This window comes from Umbelopsis ramanniana (genome assembly GCF_025399195.1).
Source record: "Umbelopsis ramanniana AG unplaced genomic scaffold K450scaffold_17, whole genome shotgun sequence".
NCBI lineage: Eukaryota > Fungi > Mucoromycota > Umbelopsidomycetes > Umbelopsidales > Umbelopsidaceae > Umbelopsis > Umbelopsis ramanniana.
In genome coordinates, this window is record NW_026252103.1 from 54,816 (window position 1) to 79,736 (window position 24,921).

The 24,921-nt window shown below is 43.2% G+C and overlaps 11 protein-coding genes across 11 annotated transcripts; 7 read left to right on the forward strand and 4 right to left on the reverse strand.

The window, feature by feature from the left end:
• Positions 1-898: 898 nt before the first annotated feature.
• K450DRAFT_234098 (uncharacterized protein) lies at positions 899-3,619 on the forward strand. The gene is made up of 8 exons (XM_051587869.1): positions 899-1,557; positions 1,635-1,808; positions 1,936-2,061; positions 2,150-2,259; positions 2,329-2,395; positions 2,491-2,579; positions 2,680-3,103; positions 3,180-3,619. The coding sequence occupies exons 1-8, from the start codon at positions 960-962 to the stop codon at positions 3,239-3,241; spliced, it is 1,650 nt and encodes a 549-aa protein (XP_051445996.1). The 5' UTR covers positions 899-959; the 3' UTR covers positions 3,242-3,619.
• K450DRAFT_234100 (uncharacterized protein) lies at positions 3,019-3,846 on the forward strand. Its single transcript, XM_051587870.1, has one exon. The coding sequence runs from the start codon at positions 3,320-3,322 to the stop codon at positions 3,665-3,667; it is 348 nt and encodes a 115-aa protein (XP_051445997.1). The 5' UTR covers positions 3,019-3,319; the 3' UTR covers positions 3,668-3,846.
• On the reverse strand, positions 3,761-5,302 carry K450DRAFT_234102 (uncharacterized protein). The gene is made up of 6 exons (XM_051587871.1): positions 5,158-5,302; positions 4,866-5,066; positions 4,633-4,771; positions 4,412-4,560; positions 4,105-4,345; positions 3,761-4,022 (listed from the first exon to the last, which is right to left on the reverse strand). The coding sequence occupies exons 1-6, from the start codon at positions 5,262-5,264 to the stop codon at positions 3,855-3,857; spliced, it is 1,005 nt and encodes a 334-aa protein (XP_051445998.1). The 5' UTR covers positions 5,265-5,302; the 3' UTR covers positions 3,761-3,854.
• Positions 5,303-5,382: 80 nt separating this feature from the next.
• K450DRAFT_234104 (uncharacterized protein) lies at positions 5,383-6,909 on the forward strand. The gene is made up of 3 exons (XM_051587872.1): positions 5,383-5,464; positions 5,530-6,018; positions 6,119-6,909. Exons 1-3 carry the CDS (start codon positions 5,419-5,421, stop codon positions 6,604-6,606), a joined length of 1,023 nt encoding a protein of 340 aa, XP_051445999.1. The 5' UTR covers positions 5,383-5,418; the 3' UTR covers positions 6,607-6,909.
• A 307-nt stretch (positions 6,910-7,216) lies between these two features.
• Positions 7,217-11,198, reverse strand: K450DRAFT_172913 (uncharacterized protein; the record flags this gene model as incomplete). The annotated part of the gene is made up of 16 exons (XM_051584165.1): positions 7,217-7,494; positions 7,588-7,852; positions 7,923-8,133; positions 8,203-8,428; positions 8,532-8,651; positions 8,714-8,810; positions 8,880-8,988; positions 9,066-9,199; positions 9,269-9,485; positions 9,551-9,663; positions 9,728-9,881; positions 9,949-10,013; positions 10,094-10,558; positions 10,625-10,785; positions 10,861-10,999; positions 11,073-11,198. 16 exons carry the CDS (start codon positions 11,196-11,198, stop codon positions 7,217-7,219), a joined length of 2,880 nt encoding a protein of 959 aa, XP_051446000.1.
• Positions 11,199-12,031: 833 nt separating this feature from the next.
• K450DRAFT_298976 (uncharacterized protein) lies at positions 12,032-13,306 on the reverse strand. Its single transcript, XM_051593694.1, has 3 exons — positions 13,145-13,306; positions 12,521-13,044; positions 12,032-12,381 (listed from the first exon to the last, which is right to left on the reverse strand). The coding sequence occupies exons 1-3, from the start codon at positions 13,204-13,206 to the stop codon at positions 12,086-12,088; spliced, it is 882 nt and encodes a 293-aa protein (XP_051446001.1). The 5' UTR covers positions 13,207-13,306; the 3' UTR covers positions 12,032-12,085.
• A 764-nt stretch (positions 13,307-14,070) lies between these two features.
• Positions 14,071-14,275, forward strand: K450DRAFT_234113 (uncharacterized protein). Its single transcript, XM_051587873.1, has one exon. It carries the CDS (start codon positions 14,088-14,090, stop codon positions 14,259-14,261), a length of 174 nt encoding a protein of 57 aa, XP_051446002.1. The 5' UTR covers positions 14,071-14,087; the 3' UTR covers positions 14,262-14,275.
• Positions 14,276-14,923: 648 nt separating this feature from the next.
• Positions 14,924-16,820, reverse strand: K450DRAFT_198056 (uncharacterized protein; the record flags this gene model as incomplete). The annotated part of the gene is made up of 6 exons (XM_051584562.1): positions 14,924-15,483; positions 15,547-15,909; positions 15,966-15,995; positions 16,051-16,312; positions 16,465-16,469; positions 16,547-16,820. The coding sequence occupies 6 exons, from the start codon at positions 16,818-16,820 to the stop codon at positions 14,924-14,926; spliced, it is 1,494 nt and encodes a 497-aa protein (XP_051446003.1).
• Positions 16,821-17,586: 766 nt separating this feature from the next.
• Positions 17,587-18,459, forward strand: K450DRAFT_198057 (uncharacterized protein; the record flags this gene model as incomplete). The annotated part of the gene is made up of 4 exons (XM_051584563.1): positions 17,587-17,748; positions 17,803-18,027; positions 18,063-18,094; positions 18,180-18,459. 4 exons carry the CDS (start codon positions 17,587-17,589, stop codon positions 18,457-18,459), a joined length of 699 nt encoding a protein of 232 aa, XP_051446004.1.
• Positions 18,460-19,639: 1,180 nt separating this feature from the next.
• On the forward strand, positions 19,640-22,017 carry K450DRAFT_234122 (uncharacterized protein). The gene is made up of 3 exons (XM_051587874.1): positions 19,640-20,025; positions 20,107-20,329; positions 20,420-22,017. The coding sequence occupies exons 1-3, from the start codon at positions 19,727-19,729 to the stop codon at positions 21,641-21,643; spliced, it is 1,746 nt and encodes a 581-aa protein (XP_051446005.1). The 5' UTR covers positions 19,640-19,726; the 3' UTR covers positions 21,644-22,017.
• A 658-nt stretch (positions 22,018-22,675) lies between these two features.
• K450DRAFT_234128 (uncharacterized protein) lies at positions 22,676-24,056 on the forward strand. Its single transcript, XM_051587875.1, has 2 exons — positions 22,676-22,909; positions 23,038-24,056. Exons 1-2 carry the CDS (start codon positions 22,738-22,740, stop codon positions 23,889-23,891), a joined length of 1,026 nt encoding a protein of 341 aa, XP_051446006.1. The 5' UTR covers positions 22,676-22,737; the 3' UTR covers positions 23,892-24,056.
• Positions 24,057-24,921: the final 865 nt, after the last annotated feature.

Consider the following 24,921-nt stretch of genomic DNA (forward strand, 5'->3'; position numbering starts at 1 on the left):
TTTCAAACAACTTTTGATACACGTAGCGGAAGGGGCGGGAGGGGTACCGCCATCATGACAGGTACAAGCCTTCAAATCCTGTTCTATTTCATCTACAATATGTTCATCGAGAATGGCTTGATTGGTTGCCTGCTTTTCCTGTTCAGCTTTTTCTCGCATTTGAATCATATGCTTTATCTGCTTCATAGAAGGCAAGATATGAACCGTGTTATGTGCTAAATCAAATGAGACTCTCCGTTGTCTCTCTGTAGTCTATAGGACGGAATGAAAAAAATGTGTAAGCCAAGTGAGATAAGAGACTGGACGAGCTGTCAGTCACTTAGATGTCAACACTTTCCTGAGGCGAGCCAGATATATCGTGCGATCGATGCTGACATTTTCAAATTTAAGAATTAATTCGGATGACTGTAATGTGGAGAAGCTCATTGACTTGAAGTGAATCAACTTACTCTTTGATGTTTTTTGGCATTGCGCATGGTTTAGTTAATGGAATAAGTTGGAACGGACGAGATTCCGGAGACTTTGAAGCAATTCACCATGCCACTAAATTGGTGACTGCCAATTTCCGGCGGGCGCCGCACGACTAATTTTTGCCCGGACTTCAATGTTTCGGGGCATCGCTCATTAAGTGGCCAGGTCTTAAAGCCCTCAGGTACGGTTAGCATGTCCTGGATGGATGAACACCTTTACATAAAAAGGTTCTCCTTCGTCTATTAGATCGGGCTTGATTTGCAGTAGACGTTATGTTTAGACGAAGGGGCGGGGGGACGGAGGTTTCCTTCCCTAAATCGTGCTTTTACCCGATAGAATTAAAGGATTTGCTCTACGCTTAACTCAACCCTGTCACTCTCACAGCCTGCTTCCCCCTCCCCGCTAAACAGGCGGCGTTTGATCCCAGTTGGATTGCTGCTCTCCTTCCTTTTTTTTTTCTTCTTCTCTTATAGCCCTTTCCTCCCCTAATGGCTACCGATGACCTGGAATCCGATATTCTAGCCCCTCCTCAGTCTTATATATCACCTCAAATGCCTTCAAGGTTCAAAAGTTTATTTAAGACTGGCTTGAAACCACCCGAACCAACACATACATTCACCGTCCCCAATGACTTTGACCTACCACCGACTTTGGCCGACAATAAATCTTTCAAGAGTAACAGTTGGTTTTCTTCCACCGTCGCAGATGCCAATGACCCCAAAGCTATTCGACGCGTAGCATCCGCGCCTAATGCCAAGATGTTATTAATGCCAACACGAAAGCAAAAAGACCACCCATTGAAAGAACAGTCTACGAATATGAAGCTTGGCAGCGCAACTCAACTGGACCACCCCTATACCCAAAAAAATGCTGCTTCAGCTTCTGTCCCATCCTTTAATGGCTCCACCCTCACTCAGAAACGCTTAAAGCCGGTCCGACGGACTTATTCTACGGCCAGCATCAAGGTGAAAAACGTACAAGTAGGCCCATCCAGCTTTACCAAAGTAAGAATGCTGGGTAAAGGCGACGTCGGTAAGGTCTATCTTGTAAGACAGAAATCAACCGACAAGTTGTTTGCTATGAAAGGTACGTTACAGACTCCAATGAATGCTTACCTGCCATCCTCGCCTTACACCCCTCCTTTTTTGGTGTTCATCCATCAGTTTTGTCCAAGAAAGAGATGATTAAACGGAACAAGATAAAACGTGCGCTGGCTGAGCAAGAAATTCTAGCTACATCTAATCATCCTTTCATTGTGACGCTCTACCATAGCTTTCAAAGTCAAGATTACCTTTACTTCGTCATGGAATACTGTATGGGAGGCGAATTTTTTAGAGGTAATGACAAACAAAAAAAAAATGCCACATCTTTCAACCCACCTCGCTCCCCTCCCCCAAACCAAAAATTAAGCCATGTTCATCCCTTTTTTTTTTTTCCTATGACACTAACGATGTTGTACTTTAGCGCTTCAACTTCGCCCAGGAAAATGTCTAAATGAAGAAGGTGCCAGATTTTATGCTGCAGAAGTAGTAGCTGCTCTAGAATATCTGCATCTCATGGGCTTCATCTATCGAGATTTGAAGCCAGAAAGTAAGTTTATGACGTTGATGTAAAATTTGTAAGCCAAAGCTTACACAAAAACGTGTCCTAATAATAATAATCTAAACTTGGCACTTAGATATCCTGTTGCATCAAAGTGGCCATATCATGCTGACAGATTTTGATCTGAGCAAAGGCTCTCACCCTCCCGGGAACCCAAGCGTGGTCAAGTCTAATTCACCAAATGTGGTTGGTACCTGAATTTATTCGATAATATTCTCTGTAGCCTTTCAATTAATAGCATCTCCCATCGACTAGCCACCAGCCATTGATACCCGTAATTGCGTTACCAATCTACGAACTAACAGTTTCGTTGGCACCGAAGGTAAAAAAAAATATGTATATTTATACACAGCCTCCTGATCCTTCAGCATTCGCTAATGTAAGGGTTTCTGTTTTCTTTACTATTTGCTACCTTAGAATATATTGCTCCAGAAGTCATCAAGGGCTGTGGACATACAAGTGCTGTTGACTGGTGGACTCTTGGAATTTTAATTTATGAAATGATGGTTTGTAGCCCCTTCAAATTTCGGATTGCAGCTTCAACACGTTACTCACATTCAGCGCCTCTTCTCTTTATTGGAATTCGGCTTGCTTCCGTTAAACCAGTATGGTACTACCCCGTTCAAAGGCACCAACCGCAATGAAACATTTTCCAAGATCCTAAAGCTTGAAGTCGAGTTCCCCGCTTGTCCACCACCAAATCATAATCACGCCGTCTCTAATCCTTGCCGAAGTCTGGTTAGAAAGCTGCTGCATAAAGACGAACATAAACGATTAGGATGTCGAGCAGGGGCAGCTGATGTAAAACAACAAGCGTGGTTTAAGCCGATCAACTGGGCGCTTCTTCGTCATTGCGAGCCACCTATCATTCCTATCATCAAACAGCCAAATGGCATTGATGCCGTCAATTTCCGCAAGATGGCAGAGAGTTTGAGCTTTGACCTGGACAAAGACAATGCGATCAAAACCGCTCCCATACCCACGAACCCTTCTGACAGTGATAAGAATCCGTTTGAAAAATTCAGTTCAGGTAGGTAGAAATGCTTGCCTTTGGTTTCATGACATGTCTGAACTAACGAGAAACACCACCCCATTCGACATTTTAGTCACGCTATATCACGAAGGCGACTCTGATACCGAGAGTGATACCGAAACCATTGCATTGTGACAACATATCCTTCTTTTGTCGCCTGCCCCACATTAGATTCGCACATATACACACATACCCTACCACCCTTCGCACATCATGGAAACCCGCCGGAAAATCCCCAAAAAAAAAATTATTAAACAACACACACACCTTTTTTTGCTAAACGATAGGTCCCTTCACCATACAGCAAGCGACTATCACCAACTAATGATACCTTTTTTTCTTTTCGTCTTCTTTTTAAATGTTTGCGTTTTGTTTTATTCCTGTTTTCATTTCTACTACCCTGGAGTGATTTCACCTATATTATCGCTCTGCAAGTTCTTTTCGGTTGGGTTGTCACCCACCATTGTATTTATTGCCGTTTCTTTGCTTTACACTTTGACCAAAAATGAAAACATCTCTCAACTCTCTGTGCTGTTGGTACGACGTCTGACAGTTCCTTAACGTAACTGTTTTGTGTGTTTATTTGTGCATCACTCATCTTTTGATAAGCAGCGACGTCTCGGTGATCGGACAGATATAAAGATTGGGTTTGTATAGATAGGGGCAAGTACGATAAAAAACATTGGATATAATACAGGAGTTAGGGGATATGGTAGAAAAAAATGTCGATTATGACCGAAATTGGGTATCAGTTGGAGACAGGTTTGCTACCCACTGGGATATCAGTGGTGGTAGCAGTAGGCAATGAGGCGGATTTAGGTTGTGGAGGAGGAGGATCTCCAACGTGCTTGATAATCCATGGATGCTGCTGAACTTGATCCAGAGATAACCGATCGTCTGGGTTGTACTTAAGCAACTGTTTACTCCCGCCAGCCAGTTGTATTAGGAACCATAGAACATCTCAAACCCCCTGAAAAAAAAAATAGAAAAGCCCTTACCTCTCGAATTAAGTCTGCTGCTTCGGGACTAACATGTTTTGGAATTTTAAGGTCTACACGAGCGATACGCAAATATGTCGCCCTATATCCAGCCATATCTTCAAACGGAGGGTTACCACACAGAAATTCATACATTAGCACTCCCAACGACCAGATATCGATCTTGTCGCTATGCTCCTTAGCTTCCACCATTTCAGGAGCAAGGTAGTCCAAAGTACCACATAGAGTCTGTCGTCTTGTGCTGGTAATGGATCAAGCTCAAAGTTAAACAAGGGTGTTCCAATCCGCACGGTCCTCGTCTGCTTACCTATTTCCAGCTGTATGCACCGACCACCCAAAATCACCAATTTTAAGCTCTCCTCGTAAACCTAGCATCAAGTTTTCCGGTTTGATATCTCGATGTATAACATGTTTACGATGTAAATAGGCAAGAGCATTAGCCAGTTGTAAAATATACTGGTGAAATGATAAGGTCAGGTTAGATAGAGAGTCGTTCAGGGCCGCTTAGCAAATGTATGCTAGTCTAACCTTTGCTGCTATCCGTTCTGGGAATTTCCCATATTTCTGAAGTTGCTTGTACAATTCGCCTTTCGCTGCAAATTCCAATATGAGAAAAACTCGAGTCTCATCGTGAAAGTATCCATACAGTCGTAAGATGTTAGGGTGCCTGGACAAGAAGGTGAATAGCATGCAGTGAAAAAAGCAAACGAAGGGGTCAATGAATCAACCAACGCCATGAACAGAAGTGTGCGAACACTCACCGGAGGTTGCCTTGTATTTCAACTTCCCTACGAAGCTGACGCTCAATGTTGCTGTGAGCTAGCTCGGTCTTGTACAGGACTTTGAGGGCGATGATATATCCACTCTGTTTTTCACGCGCTAAATACACATGGCCAAACTTTCCCTTTCCTAAGGCTTTGCCAATCTCAAAGTCATCCAGTGTCCATGCTTTGGATTCAGGTCTATACGAGTGAAAAATAGTGAGTAATGGGGAGTTACTAAAGTAAGACTAAGGACCAAAACAATAGTATGAATATTGCTTTGCACTCATACTTGTTTGGAGCGGAACGGGAGCCGGTGACATGACCACGCTGTTTCGATTGAGATCGTGCATTGTCTGGTTTGACAGTTGCTGTTTGGCGCTCATTTATTAACGGCATCAGAGCAGAGCAAGCAAAGTGGGTGGAATGGACGAGACGGGAAAAAGTGTGTGACGGTGGACAGCCCTTTGAACAATGTCGGTATTTAAAATACCAAATCTCATTCATAAGTCTTAATGTTTTTGAATTTTTTATCTCTTTGATTCAATCTCAAATGCCTCAACATCGCAAGGTCACCATCATTGGCTCAGGTCCTTCCGGTAAGACATTATTCCCAATACCATCACCGAGATCATCGTTTTGCCTAACCCTTATCATCCATCAGGCCACACTGCCGCCATCTATCTTGCTCGTGCTAACCTTGAGCCCATCTTGTTCGAGGGCATGATGGCCAATGGTTTCGCCCCTGGTGGTCAGCTAACCACCACCACCGATGTCGAAAACTACCCTGGATTCCCAGAAGGTGTGATGGGTGGTGAATTGATGGACAAGCTCCGTGAACAATCTGAACGTTTCGGAACTGAGATCGTCACCGAAACCATTACCAAGCTCGATCTGTCTGTTCGTCCCTTCAAGATCTGGCGTGAAGGCAGTGAGGACGACGCTGAGCCTACTGACACTACTGATGCTGTTATTATCGCCACTGGTGCCTCTGCTAGACGTATGCACTTGCCTGGTGAAGAGACATACTGGCAAAATGGTATCTCTGCCTGTGCTGTCTGCGACGGTGCCGTCCCCATTTTCCGCAACAAGCCTTTGGCCGTTATCGGTGGTGGCGACTCTGCTGCTGAAGAGTCCATCTACCTTACAAAATGTAAGTGAACATCACAGTCAGAGGAAATCTTGCCGTACCTTAGATTTTTCGATAATATGTCGACTCTGCCCAAGCTGACTAAACGAAATTTTTGTCCTAGATGCTTCCCATGTTTATGTTTTGGTCCGCCGCGATAAGCTTCGTGCTTCCAAGGTCATGGCTGCTCGCCTCTTGAAGCACCCCAAGGTCACTGTTCTGTTCAACACTTCCGCCACCGCCACCCATGGTGATGGATCTTTGTTGAAGGAGCTTACCATCAAGAACACTATCACTAACGAAGAATCCAAGTTGCCTGTCAACGGTCTGTTCTATGCTATTGGTCATGATCCCGCCACTTCTCTCGTCAAGGGCCAAGTTAACCTTGATGATGAGGGTTACATTGTCACCGTCCCTGGTAGCACTGAAACCAATATTCCCGGTGTCTTTGCTGCTGGTGATGTTCAGGACAAGAAATACAGACAGGCCATTACCAGTGCCGGTACTGGCTGTATGGCTGCTTTGGATGCTGAAAGATATATCACTGAGCATATTGAAGAGGCTGCTCCCGCTGACGAACCTGCTAGTAACGGCAGCGATGCTCAGAAATGAATTTAGTGCGTAACCCCCCAAAAAAACTCTCTATGTACCAACTACCCAACTCTTAGATTTCATACAAATGATATTTTTTTTTAGATGAGAGTAAAAACACTGTGCCTATTTTTTTTTATTGTAGTTTTATTTCTTCTTGATTAAGATGGCTTGCTTTCCATTGTAGAGAGACTGCCTTATCATGGAACAGTTTGAATTCTTTTGTTCAAGAAGATAACGGACAAAGAGAAGATTATTATAGAGAGTGGGGGGATGGATGTCATGAGTTTATAAGATTTTATGTGCGCAAGGTCACCTTGAGGGTGACGATTTCAAATGGCTTGATTTCAACGAGAGCGCCTTCAGCTTGCGCTTGGGATTGAGCTTGTTGTTGCATTTCAACAACGTCGTCGTCTAGGACCCGAAGGTTAGTGCTAAACGAGCTTACTCCGCGACGTCCATTGGTTGCGACGGCCTCAGTGGGCATTTCGTTCATATAGATGGGTTCGCCTTGTTCATCCTCCAGGATATTGCACCGGTGAATAGATTTGATGGGCAAGGCACTAAAGGAAGAAGTTGGAGAGTGAGCCTAAATTTTAGAGCTATCAAAAGAAGTTGTTTTTTTTTTTACTTACGTGAGCAAACGAGCAGTAGCGTGACCACCATACGCTTCATAAAGTCGCAAGATAACGTCATCTGAGTCTTCAGCTCGTTTAATTGTATCCAATACGACATTAGGTGCTCCTTCAATGCGGAAATGAGAGATAGGGTCAGACAGCGCTGTAGCTTTGGCAGTCGACACCACTCGGCTAAGGAGTGGGACGTTGAACTTGAAGCCTTCAGCGACGACGTCGGATTGCAAAAAGTGGCCTTCGTGAGGGTAGACTGCATATTTGAATACATGATGGCCTAAAGGAAAAGTGTGGAAGTCGATGGATGATTCGTTAATATGCTGCTTTGTACTATAGCACATTAAGAATAAAATATAGGAGTTCATCATACCAATATCACAGTTCGGGTCTGGTGCTTTTGGTGAACGGATGAGCGAGAGACGCACAACGTTTTCATGAGCTGCATAGCCGTACTTGCAATCGTTCAAAAGTGCCACACCATAGCCGTATTCCGACATATCCGCGAACTTGTGGCCGACGACCTCAAACTTTGCACTTTCCCATGAGGTGTTGTAATGAGTAGGTCTCTGGATGGTGCCAAATTGAGTCTCGTATGTGACCTGATCCGTCAAAATATTCCAAGCAAATTCCACTTTCTGCAAAGCGACCATATAATGTTTAGAATAAAGCAGGACATATCTGTAGTAAAACATGATGGTGACTTACCAAGAATTGGCGGTTTTCGTTCCAGTCCAATTCAGTCTCAAAGTCGATTCGCTTCGAAATAGCCGTGATGACCACAATCTGTCTCAATCGACTTGTCTCGGAAATCGTCTTTTCAATCAACAAGGATACTCTCAGAGGACCTTGCTCCAAAATCTGAACAGAACCCTTCTCAACCTGTCTGCCCTTCTCCAAATGGTAAATTTCCGTATCCCTTTTTGAACATAACAAAATCAGCACTCTGTAACTTCAATTTGCCATGTATACTTTTAAAGATTCTCACCAAGCGTCCCAGAAGAGTGGCACATCTTCATACATAGTGAACACGTTGCCTCGTTCGCCAGGTTTGATGAGCTCGCGGCCATTGCCGGCTTTGTCTCGTAACCCAACCAAGTGGCCAGACTTGTCGAACGTTGCCTTGATATAAATATTGTCGACAATGATATTATTGTTACGATCTGTTTCAAAAGTGACAGGTGTGAATGTTGGGTTTTCTTGCAGCAGGTATCCTCGGCTGCCAAAGGCAGGGACATCTTGAACTAGAGAGTTGAAAGTAGAGAAATGAGCAAGGAATCTTTATATACTGTTTGTTCAAAGTGCATATCAATATACCTAGAGCGTATCCGGTGCGCCCAAATGCAGAGTACTGCTTCATGGTGGGCAATCCTTCAGCAAGTGGGATTTCAATGATCTCAGTACGTGGCCAGCACAAGGAGTTGAACACCGCAAGGCCTATTCATGAACAGTCAATACCAAATGTTGCGCGAATTCAAGCAGAGGTTCAAATATTATACCTTTTTTGCCTTCAGAGATGTTGGGGTCGAGTTGGAGGACGGTGTCCAGCAATTCATCTCGCATCACAGTACCCAAGGTATCAACTTCTGTGTGCATCTGTTGAGAGGAAATCATTATTAGGTGCTGTGTTTGTCGTTACGGTGTTGCCAAACGATGACGACTTACCCGTAAAACATCATCATACACCATTTCAATGGCAGAGCCGGGCAAGACATCGTGGAACTGCACAAGACACACCATTTTCCAAAAGCGCTCAACCTCAGACTTGGGATAACTGACGTGCACAAAGGTTAGCCGTAAGCATTTGCGGTGATTACCAACATCCGCTGCGCAATAAGCATATATACGTACACAAATGAATATGGGTCTGCATTCATGGCGAGAGTAGCTAAAATTTCGAGCTCACGCAACAAAAATTCACAAGAACGATTGTACCGCTTGGTAATCGCATGAGTAGTGTAGGTTCCACGATGTAACTCAAAGTACTAAGCGAAGAACAGTGGAAAAGTTAAATTGAGTTGATAAGGACGATATGCCGCATTAGGATCACTTACCAGTTCACCTTTCCATGACGATAACTCTGCCCCTGATTTCTCAATGTTTTCGTAGAACTCGTTGGCACTACCCATTTTCACCTTGGCCAAACCATCGACGTTTTCCATACGTTTCAATCGTTCAATCATTCCAGCCAAAGGACCACCACCTCCATCGCCGTTGCCGTATACCAGCAAGCTTGAGTTTGTGTATTCCTTATCACGGTGATTACGCACACTAGTAAAAGAAAAAAGTTAGCGTTGTGTGAATAACCGTGAAAACCGTAATGACTAAAGACTTACGTTCGAATCAACTCTTCCGGCGTACACTGTGCATTGTAGGTTTCTGAAGGAGCCATGTGGGTTATGACTCGGGATCCATCCAAAGCGGTCCACCAAAAGGTTGTGAAAGGAAACTAATGGGTGAAAGCGATATCAGCGTACGAGTTTAAAAAAAGGTAGACAAGGCCGAGAGTATACCTTGTTAATGTTGTTCCACGAAAGCTTTTGCGTGAAAAAATATTTCATGTCAGCTTGCAGAATTAGTTGTGGTATCTGTGGCGAATATCCAAACGTGTCTGGTAGCCAGAACACGGTACATCGCTTGCCAAACTGTTCTTCAAAAAACCGTTGTCTGAAGGATGGAGATGGTTAGCAGCCATATCATCTCAATGGGCCTTGCAAGGCATGTAAGTAATTACCCTAATAGGAATTGCCGAACCAACGACTCTCCGCTTGGAATATTGCAATCCATCTCGACCCAGGTCTTTTTTTCGTGGAGAGCAAATCATTGGTTAACTACGCTTCGGTTACCGATGATAACGATCTATTCAAAATTTTACTTACACCTCCAATTGGGTTGAATTGTCCAACTGTCACCTTTTCGCGGATTCGTTCCCATAACTTTGGATAATTGTCCTTGACCCATTCGTACTGTTGAGCTTGTGAACAAACAAAAGTGTACTCTGGATATCGATCCATCAAGTCGATCTGTGTAGACCAACTCCGCCCAGCCTTTCTAATAGTTTCATCGAACGGCCATAACCATGCGGTATCAATGTGACAATGGCCCAACGCAGTGATTTCATGTTGCGAGTCACCATTTTTGGCACCTAGAAACTCTGAAGCTATTCGGATGCCTTCTTCCAGTGTTCGGTCATCGCCGGCTCTAAAGACATTGACGATTCTGTTGGCAGTGTGAAGTGCTTGTGCTGCTCGAAGCGATTCTTGAGGAAGATCCCTGCTCATACCTAAGATGATTTGGAAATCATAGAGTAGCTTCCAGGCAAGTTTGTTCGGCACGGCAAGGTCCTAAAGAAAGAAAGAAATTGTCAGCTTGAATGAGTCTATAACAAAATTTTAGTCCATTTTCCTCACCAATTCATTCAAGTTGAAAAAGCGGTTCGGGTCAGGAGGACCAATGAGGCCATTTCCCGCGCCAAACATGCCATTACAAGCCATTTCTATGTAAAATTGGATAGGGTCACCGCCTCGCGCACTTGTAGTCAACACATACTCGTGACGAGCATCGCTTCCAGCTTTGTCAAATGAAAAACTGTTAGACGATTCTCTAAATGATTCTGATTCCAGCAACTAATCTCTATTATTCTTACCTCCACCTGTAAAGCCTTGAATAGGGGTTCCATCCATGCTCCAGACCAATGCCTCATTATCTGCATTCCATATAAAATGAACTTCTTCGCCAGCGAACTCGTTGGGAATGCGGACTTGGACATGAAACCAGTGTGTTGCCTAACATGTTAGTAAGATATATTAGCATCCAATGGAACGGTCATCATAGATAGGATTCCAAAGCCATACACACCCATGATGGGCCAAACCACTCGCCAAGACGAGTAGGCCTAAATTCTTGTTGGATAGCTTCTTCGAAAGATATACGTTTGAGGTCCGGGACACTGAAGACCAGAAGCGATATGAATTCCTCTGTCATGGCAGGGTTGTTAATTGTTTTCTGATCAACATAGAATTCTGTAAAATGCCTAGATTGCGAGCATTACCTGAACTGGTCCGAGCTTTGTATAGCTGAGAGAGTAGATTAATGTCGTTGCCATTTGCGCCACCGCTTGTGAAATTACTACATCGGTCAATGGTAATGCTGCGAATCAGTCTTGGGGTTGCCAATGGTTTTGCAGCCTTAGAGGTTGGTTGCATTGGACCCATAATATTTCGTTTGGCAGTAGTAGTTCGGTGAGTTGTAAAGAAGAATATAGGATTTTCACCGAGTACCCGCGGTTGAACAAAATTCTGTTTTGTAAGGTTTTTCCCCGCCTTTTTACTTATTTTTTAATTTTTTGTGATGGGCTGACTGCCCTTTTTTTTTCAATCTCAGGATTCACACTGTTCGTTGTGCATCCTTCCATGTAAAGCGCCACAGCTCATATGCTACACTGTGGATTTACAGATTTACAGTAGAGATGGTCATTCATAGATACCGAGCATTGCACCAGCACAATCGGTTGGCTCAACGTAGAACATCCCGTTCTCTCATCTATAAAGAGTGAACGTAAACATGTCGAGTTTAACCTTTTTTTAAGAAAAGAAAAAGATAGCCTTTAGTCTTGGTCATGTGAGCACTGCTACCTCATTGACCACTACATTCTTGCCGGTTTCCGGTCACTGCATTTGTACGTTAACGTGAACGGTAAGCAGGTTATTGTATAACAAACAAACAAACGGCGGCTTCGGAGATACAAGGTGGGTGGCCATGTAACGGAACATCGTTCTGATGGATTTTAAAAGGCAGACAAGGCATACGCCCCTTTTGAAGGTAAAATTTACAAATGTGTACAAAATCTTTACTCAATCGTTCTCTTATATTCACGGGCTGCAGCTAGATCTAGGACTGGCACTTGGTCGAGGCACCAGGTGGTTCAAATGGCTGTTGATGATCATCAAATGAGAGTGTTCAACATGATATTTGAGACCATTGAGATTTTTATATCGCTTGTTGCACGAGCCAATAGTACATTCAAATGGCCGTTGGAGCTTCTTTTCAGTGTCACTTTCATTGTTCCCGTGATGGCCATGTAAGTTGTGATACTTGAGCCCGTTAGGGTTTTTATATGCCTTATCGCAACCTGGAACGGAGCACCGGAAGGGTTTGTTTGCGTTGACTATTAGAATAATAAGTTAGATACATTGGACAGTAGGTACAGCCTGGTTGACTTTTAAGTAGTCGTGTGGTTTCACACATCACACGGTGAAACTTTAGCGAACCGCCGTAGCATTATAATAAAAAAAAGTGATCCATACCATCTTGGGTAGCGAATGACGCCAAAGCAGAGCTAGCATCCACTAATCCTGCGTGAGCTAGAAAGTCTTCTCCTAAGGCGGTAGGAGTAGTGACAGCCGAAAACGAGGTTGGCAAGTTCATGGTCTCAATGGTAAGATGGGGTCGAGGGCTCTCTGGTGGTACACTACGTTGACGTTTGTGGCCCCGTCCGTCAGTATTGGAAATGGTACTGGGGCAAATGGGTAGGGATTCTTCCTTATCGGACAAGTTGACTCGTTTCATTCCGACAAGGGGTGGCATCACCATAGTGAGATCTAAATCCTCACTAACAAGAACATCATCCACAGAGGCATCTTCTGTTAATTCCATAGGTACAGTCTCTTCTTCTTCAAATCGTACATGGCATTCTTCGTAATGTTCTAACAGATCATGTAGGTCTCCCAATGTCTGGCCGCAGCACGCAAAATCTCGACAGAAGTCAAATTCTAATTCTCTTATATCAGCCAAAGAAGGTCGATGTGGGAAATGTGCAACATCTGTTATCCTGTTATGTGTATAGAATACAACGAAGGTTGTAAGTGCTTCGTTAGCATGGGGTGTTCAAACAATCATGGCCGAGTTAAACCAGCTATTTTCCACTTTACCATGAACGGCGTTCTGAATTGCCGTTAAGTTGAAATGGCGGTTTATCAACGGAAGCTGGCATGGTGGACGATCAAGTAATAAGTAAAGATAAATATAAGACGAAGCGGATGGATAATAAATTGGTGTAATGATGGTTCGAAGCTTCTTTGACAACAATTGGGACAACAAAGGTGCAGAAGATAGAGTGGAACCTATTTCGTAAAATATAGGCGCAATGTGAAATTTTTCAGTTAATGCTTTTGACCCCAGTGCAGGATCTTCTCTCCGATCCATATTGGCGTTCCAAAGTGCCTTTACTTCGTATAACGTCAGACTGTATGACAGAACTAACAGTGCAGCATAACCGTTAATGATTGATATCATTTGTACAATGACGAATATGCTTCTAATCTATTCTTTGGTCCCACCCCAGTAACGCCTCATGCCCACTATACGCTTTTTGCTCTTGTTCTGTAGATACCCTTCGCAACTTGAAACATGTTTCTGGTCTCGGTCAGAATCACATGACCATTCTTATTATCATTGGCCTAACTTTATCATATACGGCTGTTGCATCTGACACACTAGGGACAACCTTCTAACATTGGTGGCTCTGTCGAACAAGGTACGAAACGAAACGCCAGAGTTGGTTCCAGACCATTTGCTGTAGAAGCTCAGTCAAAAATAGCCTACTTCATTCAAATCTAGCGTGCGAAAATACAGTAAATCGCTCTTGGGTCATGCATTGTCAATAAGGACAATGACTTCCAATGAAAATGATACTAGTTTTACGTAGTCAGTTTTTTGCTTTCTCAAGAATACGGAAAACCATATACTTTAAAATTCAAAGTGCGTATGTCGCAATGTTAAGATTAAGCATACTTTGGATGGTTTATGTCATTTGGTCTTACAATTTTGATATAACTGTTTCAGTAGTCTAAAGGTGGTTGCTATTTCAATTGAATGGAGTCTATCTTGAGCTTTGCTTCTCGCATTCTGATTGTCGAGTTCATATTTGTTACCGAGATTTCGGAATTCAGGGAAGAGCCTCGCTTTTGTTATTTTGAGTTTTTGTTATCCTGTATTGAAATTTTTCATTGCCTTCCTATTCTTATTTTTTTTTGGCAAGGACGATGACTTTTTGAAATTTGTATTTTTCATCAATGTAAGACTGTGATCTTGAAACATGATGAACATAACTATTGTAGCGCTACGGAGATTGAAGTGTGCGGCGAACGAGTCGTTACGTCGATCTCATGTGCAACAAAATCCTATGTGAAAAGCCAGTTTCTAATTTGTATTGCGTGTGAAGCGATCAAATCCGCACAACGATGACTATTGCAGATCCATGGATCAGATGGCGGAAATTAAAGTTGGATGTAGCTCCTGCTGGAAGGAAACCAAACAAATAGAAAGCAATTGAGCAAAAATAAAGTCTCAAACTAGCTGCATTAGATCAAACAAAGACGGGTACTTCTGGGGTAGACCATGATTGAGTGGCTAGAAAGTTTCTGATATATGGCATCGATGAGAATTGTTCAATAACAGTGAAACAGCCTTCGACCAGAAAGGCAACTAATGATCAATGCATGAAAGATCATATGCCAGCTTACGTTAGACCAAGCAACTGTTCATTCACTTATAACGAAGCACTACGTTCCAACGCCGTTCTCCTTCCTGCGCGCAAAAATGGATAGCATCAATTAAATGATCAATCTTTCATGAACTTGAACTTCCTTTACTGTTCGGGAAAAGTACGATGGGTCGTTATGTGGACATTATTGGCTATTTTACAAACCTCACACACGGGATTGAATGGACATGATACCTCGAATGCCGCCAAATACAGCACTCAACAGCAGAAAGCCGCCGACAAAATACGTAATCTCGTTCCAACCGGCTTGAACACTTGAAGATGTGGTCAGAAAAATGGATCCCAGCGGATTCCCGACAATGTTGCCAGTGCCTCGCAGCATCATAAAAGCGCCTAGGGAAACAATGAGTACGCAGCCACACATGAATGCTCCACTGCGTCTTTTCTTACCACTTATTAATACAAATTGATTTGGATCGTCAGCAATATCTGCAACCATACCTGGGAAACAGGTGGTAAATCCGGCCCCAAAGCCAGCATAAATGATAACATAGACAAATATCGTGGTAAGCGAGGAACCTGCCATTCGCCAGAGAACTAATGTACTCAGAGAAGCCGTTGTTGAAGAAATGACCAACGCTTTCCAGTAACCATATCGATCACATACATGTCCAAGCATCAATTGACCCACAACTGTCATGGCGTTCATGACTGAAACCAGCGTTGTCGAAGTCTGTACAGGCACACCCACAGATAAGGCATAAGCTGAGTTGAAAAAGATTGAGTTTACCATTCATTGATAAATTATAAAATGGAAGCTAGACCTACGTTGTATGAACAAGTTGGGAATGAAATAGCCAAGGCCTTGAAACAGTACGCATGCACCTAGAATAATAAATTTGCGGCTGGTCAAGAAGCGAAAGTCTTTGCCTGTGAACGATACGCGCATAGTCCCAGATGCATCAGGCAGGTAGCGAGTTCGCACAGCGTAGCTTGAGCTTAAGCACAGCACAAGTGTGAACAGACTTAAAATTCGTAGGGTCCATCGGAAGCCCACCGCGGCTAGTGATCTCTCAATGGCGATAGGAGTCACCAACCCCATCAGACCTGCGCCGGAGAAGATAATCCCAGTGGCAATGCCTCTATACTTGAACCACCACATGGGCACAAAAGGCATGAATGCGTTCGATACTACAAAATTTTATGAGTAGCGGTCCTGCAGCCGTCTTATCCAGTGTACCACTTACCAAAGCTAGACCCAATTCCAAGAACAACGCCTTCAAATCAATGAGTACATAGAGCAGGAAATTTTTGAGCGTTCTGTGTTCTTACCCTGCGTTAGTATCAAATGCCAAACATTGGTGGCAAAAGACGCCCCGATTAGCCCAGAGGCCATAATGAACGAACCCGCGTACATGAGCGTCTTTAGACTGAACCGCGCACTCAATGCCGCTACAAGACCAGCTCCCATAAGCGTCAAACCACTCCATAAGGCACCTACTGATACTAAAGAAGTAATGCCTGCATCCTGAAACTCGGGTTGTGTGGAGTAATAATTTTGGAAAATAGAATAAGAAAGCGGCAAGCCATATGTCTGTCCAAGTGTAAGAAGAAGAATTGGGAGAGAGTGTGAGTAATACCAAGCCAACAAGCTATACAAATGAAAGGAGGACGCCGCCATGCACAAGCCTTCATGAAGTTCGAGGTAATTACTAAAAGAGACAAGGTTTTTTGAAAGGCACTTACACAACCTGTTGTAAAATGTGAATATCACGTAGGAGGTTGTCATTTGCCATCCTCCCATTCGTATCACCATCAAAACAATTACCTTCCACAAAAAAGCCGCAAATCAAAATTAAGATAGCATTAATGCCCTTATCTACTGGCGGTAGAGAGAATTCTGTTCGGGAAGGAGGCTCTCCGTTCTCAGGCAGTGCGTCTGAAGATTCACTGCCTACATCAGCCGTCATCAAGGTAGTCATTGATATCTCGCCTACCCCATCATTTTCAACAATCATGGGTTCAGATGTCCAGATGTTCTGTATGGGTGAATGCTGCTCAGCAGCATTTGATTGCATTGGGTCTTCTTCCATTAAAGTCATAGTTTTGCTGTTTCAAAAGTAGGAAGTAGGACTAAAAATGCGGCGGTTTTTTTTTCGAAAAGATTTGGGTTTAAATGGGACCTGGATACTGAAATGCGGGGTGGCGCAGCTAAGCGGCACACGATGATGTTTTCATTTATGAGATAAGGTTTTCTCTATTAAGCTTCTGGAGAATCTGATAGGACGTGAAGTACCTCAGAAGCGTTCACAACTGCAATTGGTATAAAGCTATTCGCCTTTCTGTGCTGAGTTGATTAGCACAGCGTACTTTACTTGTCCTTCTTGTTTTCAGTACAAATATCCCCTGGATAGCTAGTGTCAACTCGAAACTCTGCGATTGTACTGTAAAGGGAGCCGGAAGAACAGAATGGTTGGTCATTGGACCTACGATTGACAGGGACGTTTTCCATCGGGAAAAGCAAGTAAACATTGGTGCAATGTGGTACTAGACCTGATCAAGAAGTTGAGCTCAATACATTTTCTCCATTCGACTTTGCAACGCGACGGTACAGACTCGATACATACCTTAAGCCAATCACCAAGCAGTACACTATTCTCACTTTGCAAAATCTTTGCTTTGGCGGCAATGGTCAGTGATATCGGGCACATGACTGGGTAAAATTTCTGTGCGCATTCATTCATAGTTCTTTCTCTTTGACCGTTACCCTGAACCACTTTAACTCTCGCGCGTATAACACTTTAAGTTACTATACTTGCTACTATCTTTTAAAAACCCAACTAAAAAAAAAAGAAGGCTCCGAGCAAAATGTTCTCTACTGACAAAACCAACTTTCTGATCATCGACACCTGCACCTTACTCCATAGTCCTGACCTTATCACAAAACTCGTTTCTACCGTGTACCGCAAGTCGCTCAACTTCACAGTAGTCATTCCAACTATAGTCATCAGAGAGCTTCTAGCACAAGAGGTTTGGATAAATCATTTGTAAACCAGATGCGCATGCATACTAACAAAGAAATAGTACAATAACACAGGTCGCAAGATGCTAAGTACTTATACTTCTTGGGCAACTCATCCAATGTACAAGAGCCGAAAAGTATTGCTTGCTAAAGAAGCTACTCAAATGTATGGATTCCTGAAACGATATATTGCTATGGATGTTCCAAACCTAGTCAAACAAGGCAATCTGGAAACAAAAAACTATCCCATCGTGGTTAGTCACCTGTCATATCCTTTGTTTGATGTAGTATGTATGAATATATTAATGAAGCCTTCTGCTAGGTCGCCGACGACTTAATCCTGGACTGCTTACTGTACGTATTGATTTGTCTTCATAAATTCATACGTAGTCATTCGAATTTGAGTATTGATCTAAATCATGATCTCTTGAAATGCTAGGTATTATCACGAAAAATATGATGGTAATGCGACACTGATTTCCCATGATTGGGAACTCTGTTGCAAAGCCAAAGTATTCAAGATGAACACAATCAGCCAGTATGACCATCAGAAATGGCGTGAGCTTTTGCGTGCTTGCCAAGTTGACGTTCATTTCAATTTGCTTCCAGCCAAATCAAAGAAGCGAAAGACTGGTCTCTCAGAAGCTGCAAAACAGGAGCTTATGTACAGGCCAATGATTGATTGCGATCTCGATACTGAAGACTTGTATAGAATGTAAATACAGTACTCTGCGTTGCCCCTACTGGGATGCATATCATGTGCAGAGCAGTCAGGTCAGCGGAGAATCTAGTATCTAACGTTCTGAACATTTCTTTAAAGTGTCACGTCGTGAATCAACCTGGTAATATATGCCTCAAAATTTTGTTTTCTTTCTTCAATACTGTTTATTCTTTTGTACTGTCTGTAACTTATTAAGTAAATAGCAATAAAAGCACTTCAATTATCATACTTTAAGTACCTAAATTATAGTCATATTGACTGTTGCTTGGTTTTGTGATGCAGCACTTTCAATATCATTCGATTGAACATGGACAGTACTTTTTGGAATGAAGTTATTGTCCTTGCTATCACTACGTGCACTAATACGTACGTGGATGCAAGTTTGCAACTGCATTCAGAGTTTTCGAAAAACATGTTTGAGAGTCCTCTCTCGTGCTCAGCTTCGTGCTCAGCTTCATTTACCAAGTTTCGTTCGACGCTTTCTTTTTACAACGGGGCTCCTAAGGATCATATCCACTTGTTTGTGACATAGATTTCGTTTTAATAATTCAGCACTCAGAACATCTATTTTGAATCCATTTAACAATGAGTTTCAACCATTTAGCTATCTTTTTTTTATTTACACAAATGACAATGTAAAATGTCCAAATTTGGCTCTGCAGGCATAAGATGAAGTGGCGTTGAAGAAACGTCTCCAAAGCATAGCTGCCTCTCATTAGTTTTTGAAGCTGAATTTATCCAAGCAAATACAGAGCTGAATTACAAGGCTTACCATAAAGACGAAACCGTTCGCTTGAAATGAAAATAGTGGCCTACAGCTGTGTAATTCTATCATCCATGAGAAAAATCACCCTCAGCTAGGCTCAGCAGCGAATTAAAAGCAACTTCAGGTCGCTCTCCCGTGAGAAATGTCTGGTTTTTACAAGTCCGACTTTGAGTCATGTCGGGGACAGTCGAAGAAAGCATTGTAAAGACTGCCCATTGTCTTCAAGCTCACCTGACACAAAGCTATAGTAGCCAGCTCAAAATAAGTCCAAGTCAACTGTCCAATTCCAGCTCCTTTTGCAAAGCCCCTGAAAGGGAGTAGTAGTATATATTGTATACAAAAGCTGGGCTTTCGTTATTTTTGATTGTTGAAAAGAAATGTAAGCATAAGCCACAATTTCCAGAGCTTTCTCGCACTTTTTTTTTGTTGATGGAAATTTTTGAAGGGCGCCTGCCAACTTCCGGGGTGTCTAGTCTCTTTCTTACATTCGTTCTCAATAATGCATCGCTTGGCAACTAAGGCTGCTAAACCCGTTGCTCGTCTCAGCTCAAAGTCCACCACCGGTGTCTTGAACCGTCTTTATTCCACTCACAAGGAAATCAAGTTTGGTGTTGATGGTCGCGCTGGTCTTCTCAAGGGTGTCGATATTCTCGCCAAGGCTGTTGCCGTTACCCTCGGTCCCAAGGGTCGCAATGTTTTGATTGAACAGCCCTACGGTTCCCCTAAGATCACCAAGGATGGTGTCACCGTCGCTAAGAGCATCGTCCTTGAGGACAAGTTTGAAAACCTCGGTGCTAGGTAAGCTCTCCTGCCAAATGTTTTCACGTGTAGAAGGGGTTGACACAGTAAGGTTAATTCATTCATTGGCTATTCTGATAGATTGGTTCAAGATGTTGCCAACAAGACCAACGAAGTTGCTGGTGATGGTACTACCACCGCCACTGTTCTTGCTCGCGCCATCTTCACCGAAGGTGTCAAGAATGTCGCAGCTGGCTGTAACCCTATGGACCTTCGTCGTGGTGCCCAAATGGCTGTCGATGAAGTCGTCAAGTTCTTGAAGCAACACTCTCGTGTCATCACCACCTCCGAGGAAATTGCTCAGGTAGGTTCATTTTTTTTTACTGTTGGATACTGTTAAGGATACACGTTTTGGCTTCCAAATCTAACCATTCATCTAATTTTTTCTATAAAGGTTGCTACCATTTCCGCTAACGGTGACAAGCACGTTGGTGGTGCTATTGCTCAAGCCATGGAGAAGGTTGGCAAGGAAGGTGTTATCACCGTCAAGGCCGGAAAGACCATCGAAGATGAACTCGAAATCACTGAGGGTATGCGCTTCGACCGTGGTTACATTTCCCCTTACTTCATCACCGACCCCAAGACTGCCAAGGTCGAGTTTGAGAAGCCCTTGATTCTTCTCTCTGAGAAGAAGATCTCTCTTCTTCAAGATATCCTCCCTGCTCTCGAAGCTGCTGCCACCCAACGCCGCCCTCTTTTGATTGTTTCTGAAGATTTGGATGGTGAGGCTCTTGCTGCTTGTATCCTTAACAAGCTCCGTGGTCAACTCCAAGTTGCTGCTGTCAAGGCTCCTGGCTTCGGTGATAACCGCAAGTCCATCCTTGGCGATCTTGCCATCTTGACTGGCGGTACCGTCTTCTCTGATGAACTCGACGTCAAGCTCGAGAAGGCTCACCCCGATCTCTTCGGTACCACTGGTTCCGTCACTATCACCAAGGAAGACACTATCTTCTTGAACGGTGCTGGCTCCAAGGATCTCTTGACTCAACGTTGCGAACAGATCCGTGGTGCTATGAACGACTCCTCTGTTTCCGATTACGAGAAGGAGAAGCTTCAAGAACGTCTTGCTAAGCTCTCTGGTGGTGTTGCTGTCATCAAGGTCGGTGGTTCTTCCGAAGTTGAGGTTGGTGAGAAGAAGGATCGTTTCGATGATGCTCTTTGCGCCACCCGTGCTGCTGTCGAGGAAGGTATTGTCCCTGGTGGTGGTACCGCTCTTCTCAAGGCTTCCAGAGCTCTTGATAAGCTCACTGCTGCCAACTTTGATCAACAATTGGGTATCAACATCATCCGTCAAGCTATTCAGCGCCCATGCAGAACTATCGTTGACAACGCTGGTGGTGAAGGATCCGTTGTTGCTGGTAAACTTTTGGAAGAACACGTTGACAACTTCAACTGGGGTTATGATGCCTCCAAGAACGAGTATGTCGATATGATCAAGGAAGGTATTCTCGACCCCACCAAGGTCGTCCGAACCGCCCTTGTTGATGCTTCCGGCGTTGCTTCTCTCCTTACCACCACCGAATGCATGATTGTCGATGCTCCTCAAGACAAGTCTGCTCCTGCTATGGGCGGCATGGGTGGTATGGGCGGTATGGGTGGCATGGGTGGTATGATGTAAAAAAAAAATTGACAAACCAAACCAAGAGGAAGCTATAAAAAGTACATTTAGTTTTCCCTGAACCCCAAAAAGAAACTCTAATCTACCATTCTCATTACAAACTTGCTCTCTTCAAAACTTGTCGCTTATTCTCCATTTTTCAAAACACAACAGAAACGATGTTTCCAATTTTTTTTTTTTTTTTTCAATTGATGTTTTCTGTTTTTGCAAATAGGCATTTTTTTTTCTCCATAGAACTGCCAGCTCTTTCTTTCGTTGCACAGCTGAATTAGAAACTGGCTATATTTTTTTTTTCCCATAATAAAATATATATTCGAGAGTACCCAATGTACACACAAAGCAGAGACGTGTACATTTTATGATTCGCTCACTTCGCTGAGACGTGTACATTTTATGATTCGCTCACTTCGCTGAGATAAAGTGCAAATTGTACCCCTCTTCAATCACAGACACTCCTCGGTTGCCTGATGGAGAATTATCGCCGCCTCCAAGACCATGTGTGAAAGACAGTGGGGTTGATCGAATAGGCTTATTATGACGTCTGGCAAAATACAAAATATGTCAAGAGCGACAGCGACAGGCAAGGTAACCTATCCATGGGTCCATAACCGAATATGGTATTTAGTTGTTATTATTCCTATTATCCTGCTTCTTTCTGCCAGCCCGCGGTCATCACGGGAGCTGCTTTGTTAGAGTTGCCGAAATGGTGACTCTTGTTTCCTTTACCCGACGGACCAATAACATGACATACCTGAAGAAACAATTTGAGTCTCCGTCTAACCACCGCTCATTCATCCGCGGTCAAGTTTTTGAATCAAGGGTAGAATAGACAATAGGATATTAGTGAAAATAAACGAAAAGATGAGCTCGGTGATGCTTGACATTGAATATCAGAGGATGCGGAGCGGTAGATCATATCGTCCTAGAGGACCGGAGAAAAGCGAAGGCAAATCTACCCAATGCTGCTGGTTTGTAACCAAGTTATTGATCTCAGGTCCGAAAGCGATCCAAGCGCTAAGCAACTTTCTTTGACCAGTGTGGATTTCTGTCTCTCATCTCTCATCTTGCACATTAGCCTTCATTCCAAACCACTCATGTACCCGGAAGCTACCTTTCACGGCTATGTTGCTTCAACGCAAGACGTTTTACTTATCTTTGAAGCCTGTCGGCGTGGTATGCTGCCAAAAATACACCGTCGGTTACAAGAAAAAGAGCGTGCATTAATACAAAGTGGAGCTATCTTTGTATTTGATGAGCATGATTCAGGTGAGTGACAAGGATAGAAAGAGAGTGCATAACAAGCGTCTACGTTTGTTTTCTCGAACAATAAATTAGATTCCTGTGATCAATTTTTGAACTATGAGCTTAACTGTGCGTTTATTTTCCAAATGCAGGTATCAAACGTTGGACAGATGGTTATAACTGGAGCCCATCACGGATTTTGGGTAACTTCTTAATATACCGAGAAGTCTACAAAAAACCAAGCAGTCGCAAGGTGTCAAGTGCGAGTATAACGGATGTCCGAGATGATATCACTGACTATACACCTGTCAAGAAGATATCAAAACGAAAAGGCGAAAGGCGGCTAGTGGGTAGTTTGTCAGAGTCATATGGATACAAGGATGATGGACTGATCAAGAAGTCCATGAGCATAAAAATCAATGGCATATCACAACATCTCATTTCATATTACTATCCAGAGGAAGTTAAAAATGGCCAACTGCGTTCCCCATCCAGTGTACCTGAATTGGCTGAGCTTGAGATATCTTCGGATTTGTTACGAGAAGAGAACTTCCGAGTACCTCCCATGGTCGAGCCTTCCATCGATCAACATAACTTGGCCATGATGCCTTCCACACCTCCCTACATGAGCAAACCCTACATGATGGAAGAAATCCACTCACAGGGATATCCACTTGATCATCATCAACCCCAGCAGCGGCACCATCAGCTTCCATCTCAGCAGTATCATCAGCACCACCCTGATTCCGACCAACGAAGTCTCCCTCCTTTTAGAAGTATGTCCCTCGGTTACATCTACCCCGAACCTAATGCCATCAACTCGCCATATCCCCCAGAGCCATCCCCATCCTTTTCATCTAATACTAGCCGTTTTCAAGACGAAAATAAGCGACATATTAAGTCTGAGTACGACCATTTCACTCTCCCCAATATTTTCCCTCCAGCCCCAGTACATCCTTACCTTCCATCTCCGCATACGATACCTGGTACAGTAGATCAACTTTAGAGATATGACGAATATGACAACAATTACTTTGAGGAGTTTCTTTACCTATTATCTAGCTTTGAGCCGTTAGTTTGGTGGAAAAATAAAAATTGGTACAATAACCTAGTTGCCGAGCCAATGATTTAGTGTGGTATGTTGGCTGGGCGTTTTGACCGTTGTTTGTAACTGGATGATATGCATGTAATTTTCATTTGTAAGGAATTCATACACAGTCGTGAAAATGACAGTGCAAACGAATATGCTCTCGGACATTCACAGCTACTTTGCTGCCTAGGCTACTGCCTTCATTGACAATCCGACTTATTATTTCAAGACCAACATCAATTATCGAAGATCAAAGGCTTATTTATGGCTCAGATGAAGCTCCTCTCTATTCAAAAGATTTGTGTATGATACACTATTTTTCTCAGTCGACCTAGGAATAAATGTTTTTCATGTACACAATTTTTGTAACCAACAGAGAACATAACTTGAAATGAAGAGGAAAGCCCTGGGTGATCATAAAGCATAGAGCCAAACATATAACGTACTCGGTGAAGGTAGATCTGGAGAGAAGCAAGTTTCACCCTGGCAGATTGGCGGCACCGCACATGTCGTTGTATTGGATTGGCCTCGCTAAGGACACCCAGAGTTGCTTTGGTGTTGTCAGTAGCGAACCATTTGATATAACCCATGAGCTTGTCTTACAGGTTATCTCCAACCCATGCCATGACCTATATTTCTTGCTGTGAAAAAAGGACGTCCTTTGAGAGCTGTTGGGTTGTTCTCGTTAGCCGTAAGTGTTGCAAAATGATTGGTTTCCATATCAAATACCATCTCAGTGTCTTCGGACTGTAAGCTTTTAATTTTGGCTTAGCCTGAATTTCAAATACCGACGGTCTCTATGATGTGAAGGAAAATCTTTAGCTCTCAAATGTAATATCTCATCGAATCGAATTTTTGCACTCTATACAAAGAGCAAAAATCCCAAATTACACACGCAAATCTCTAACAAGACAAAGCAAAATAGTTCGTACGATAACGTAAAGTT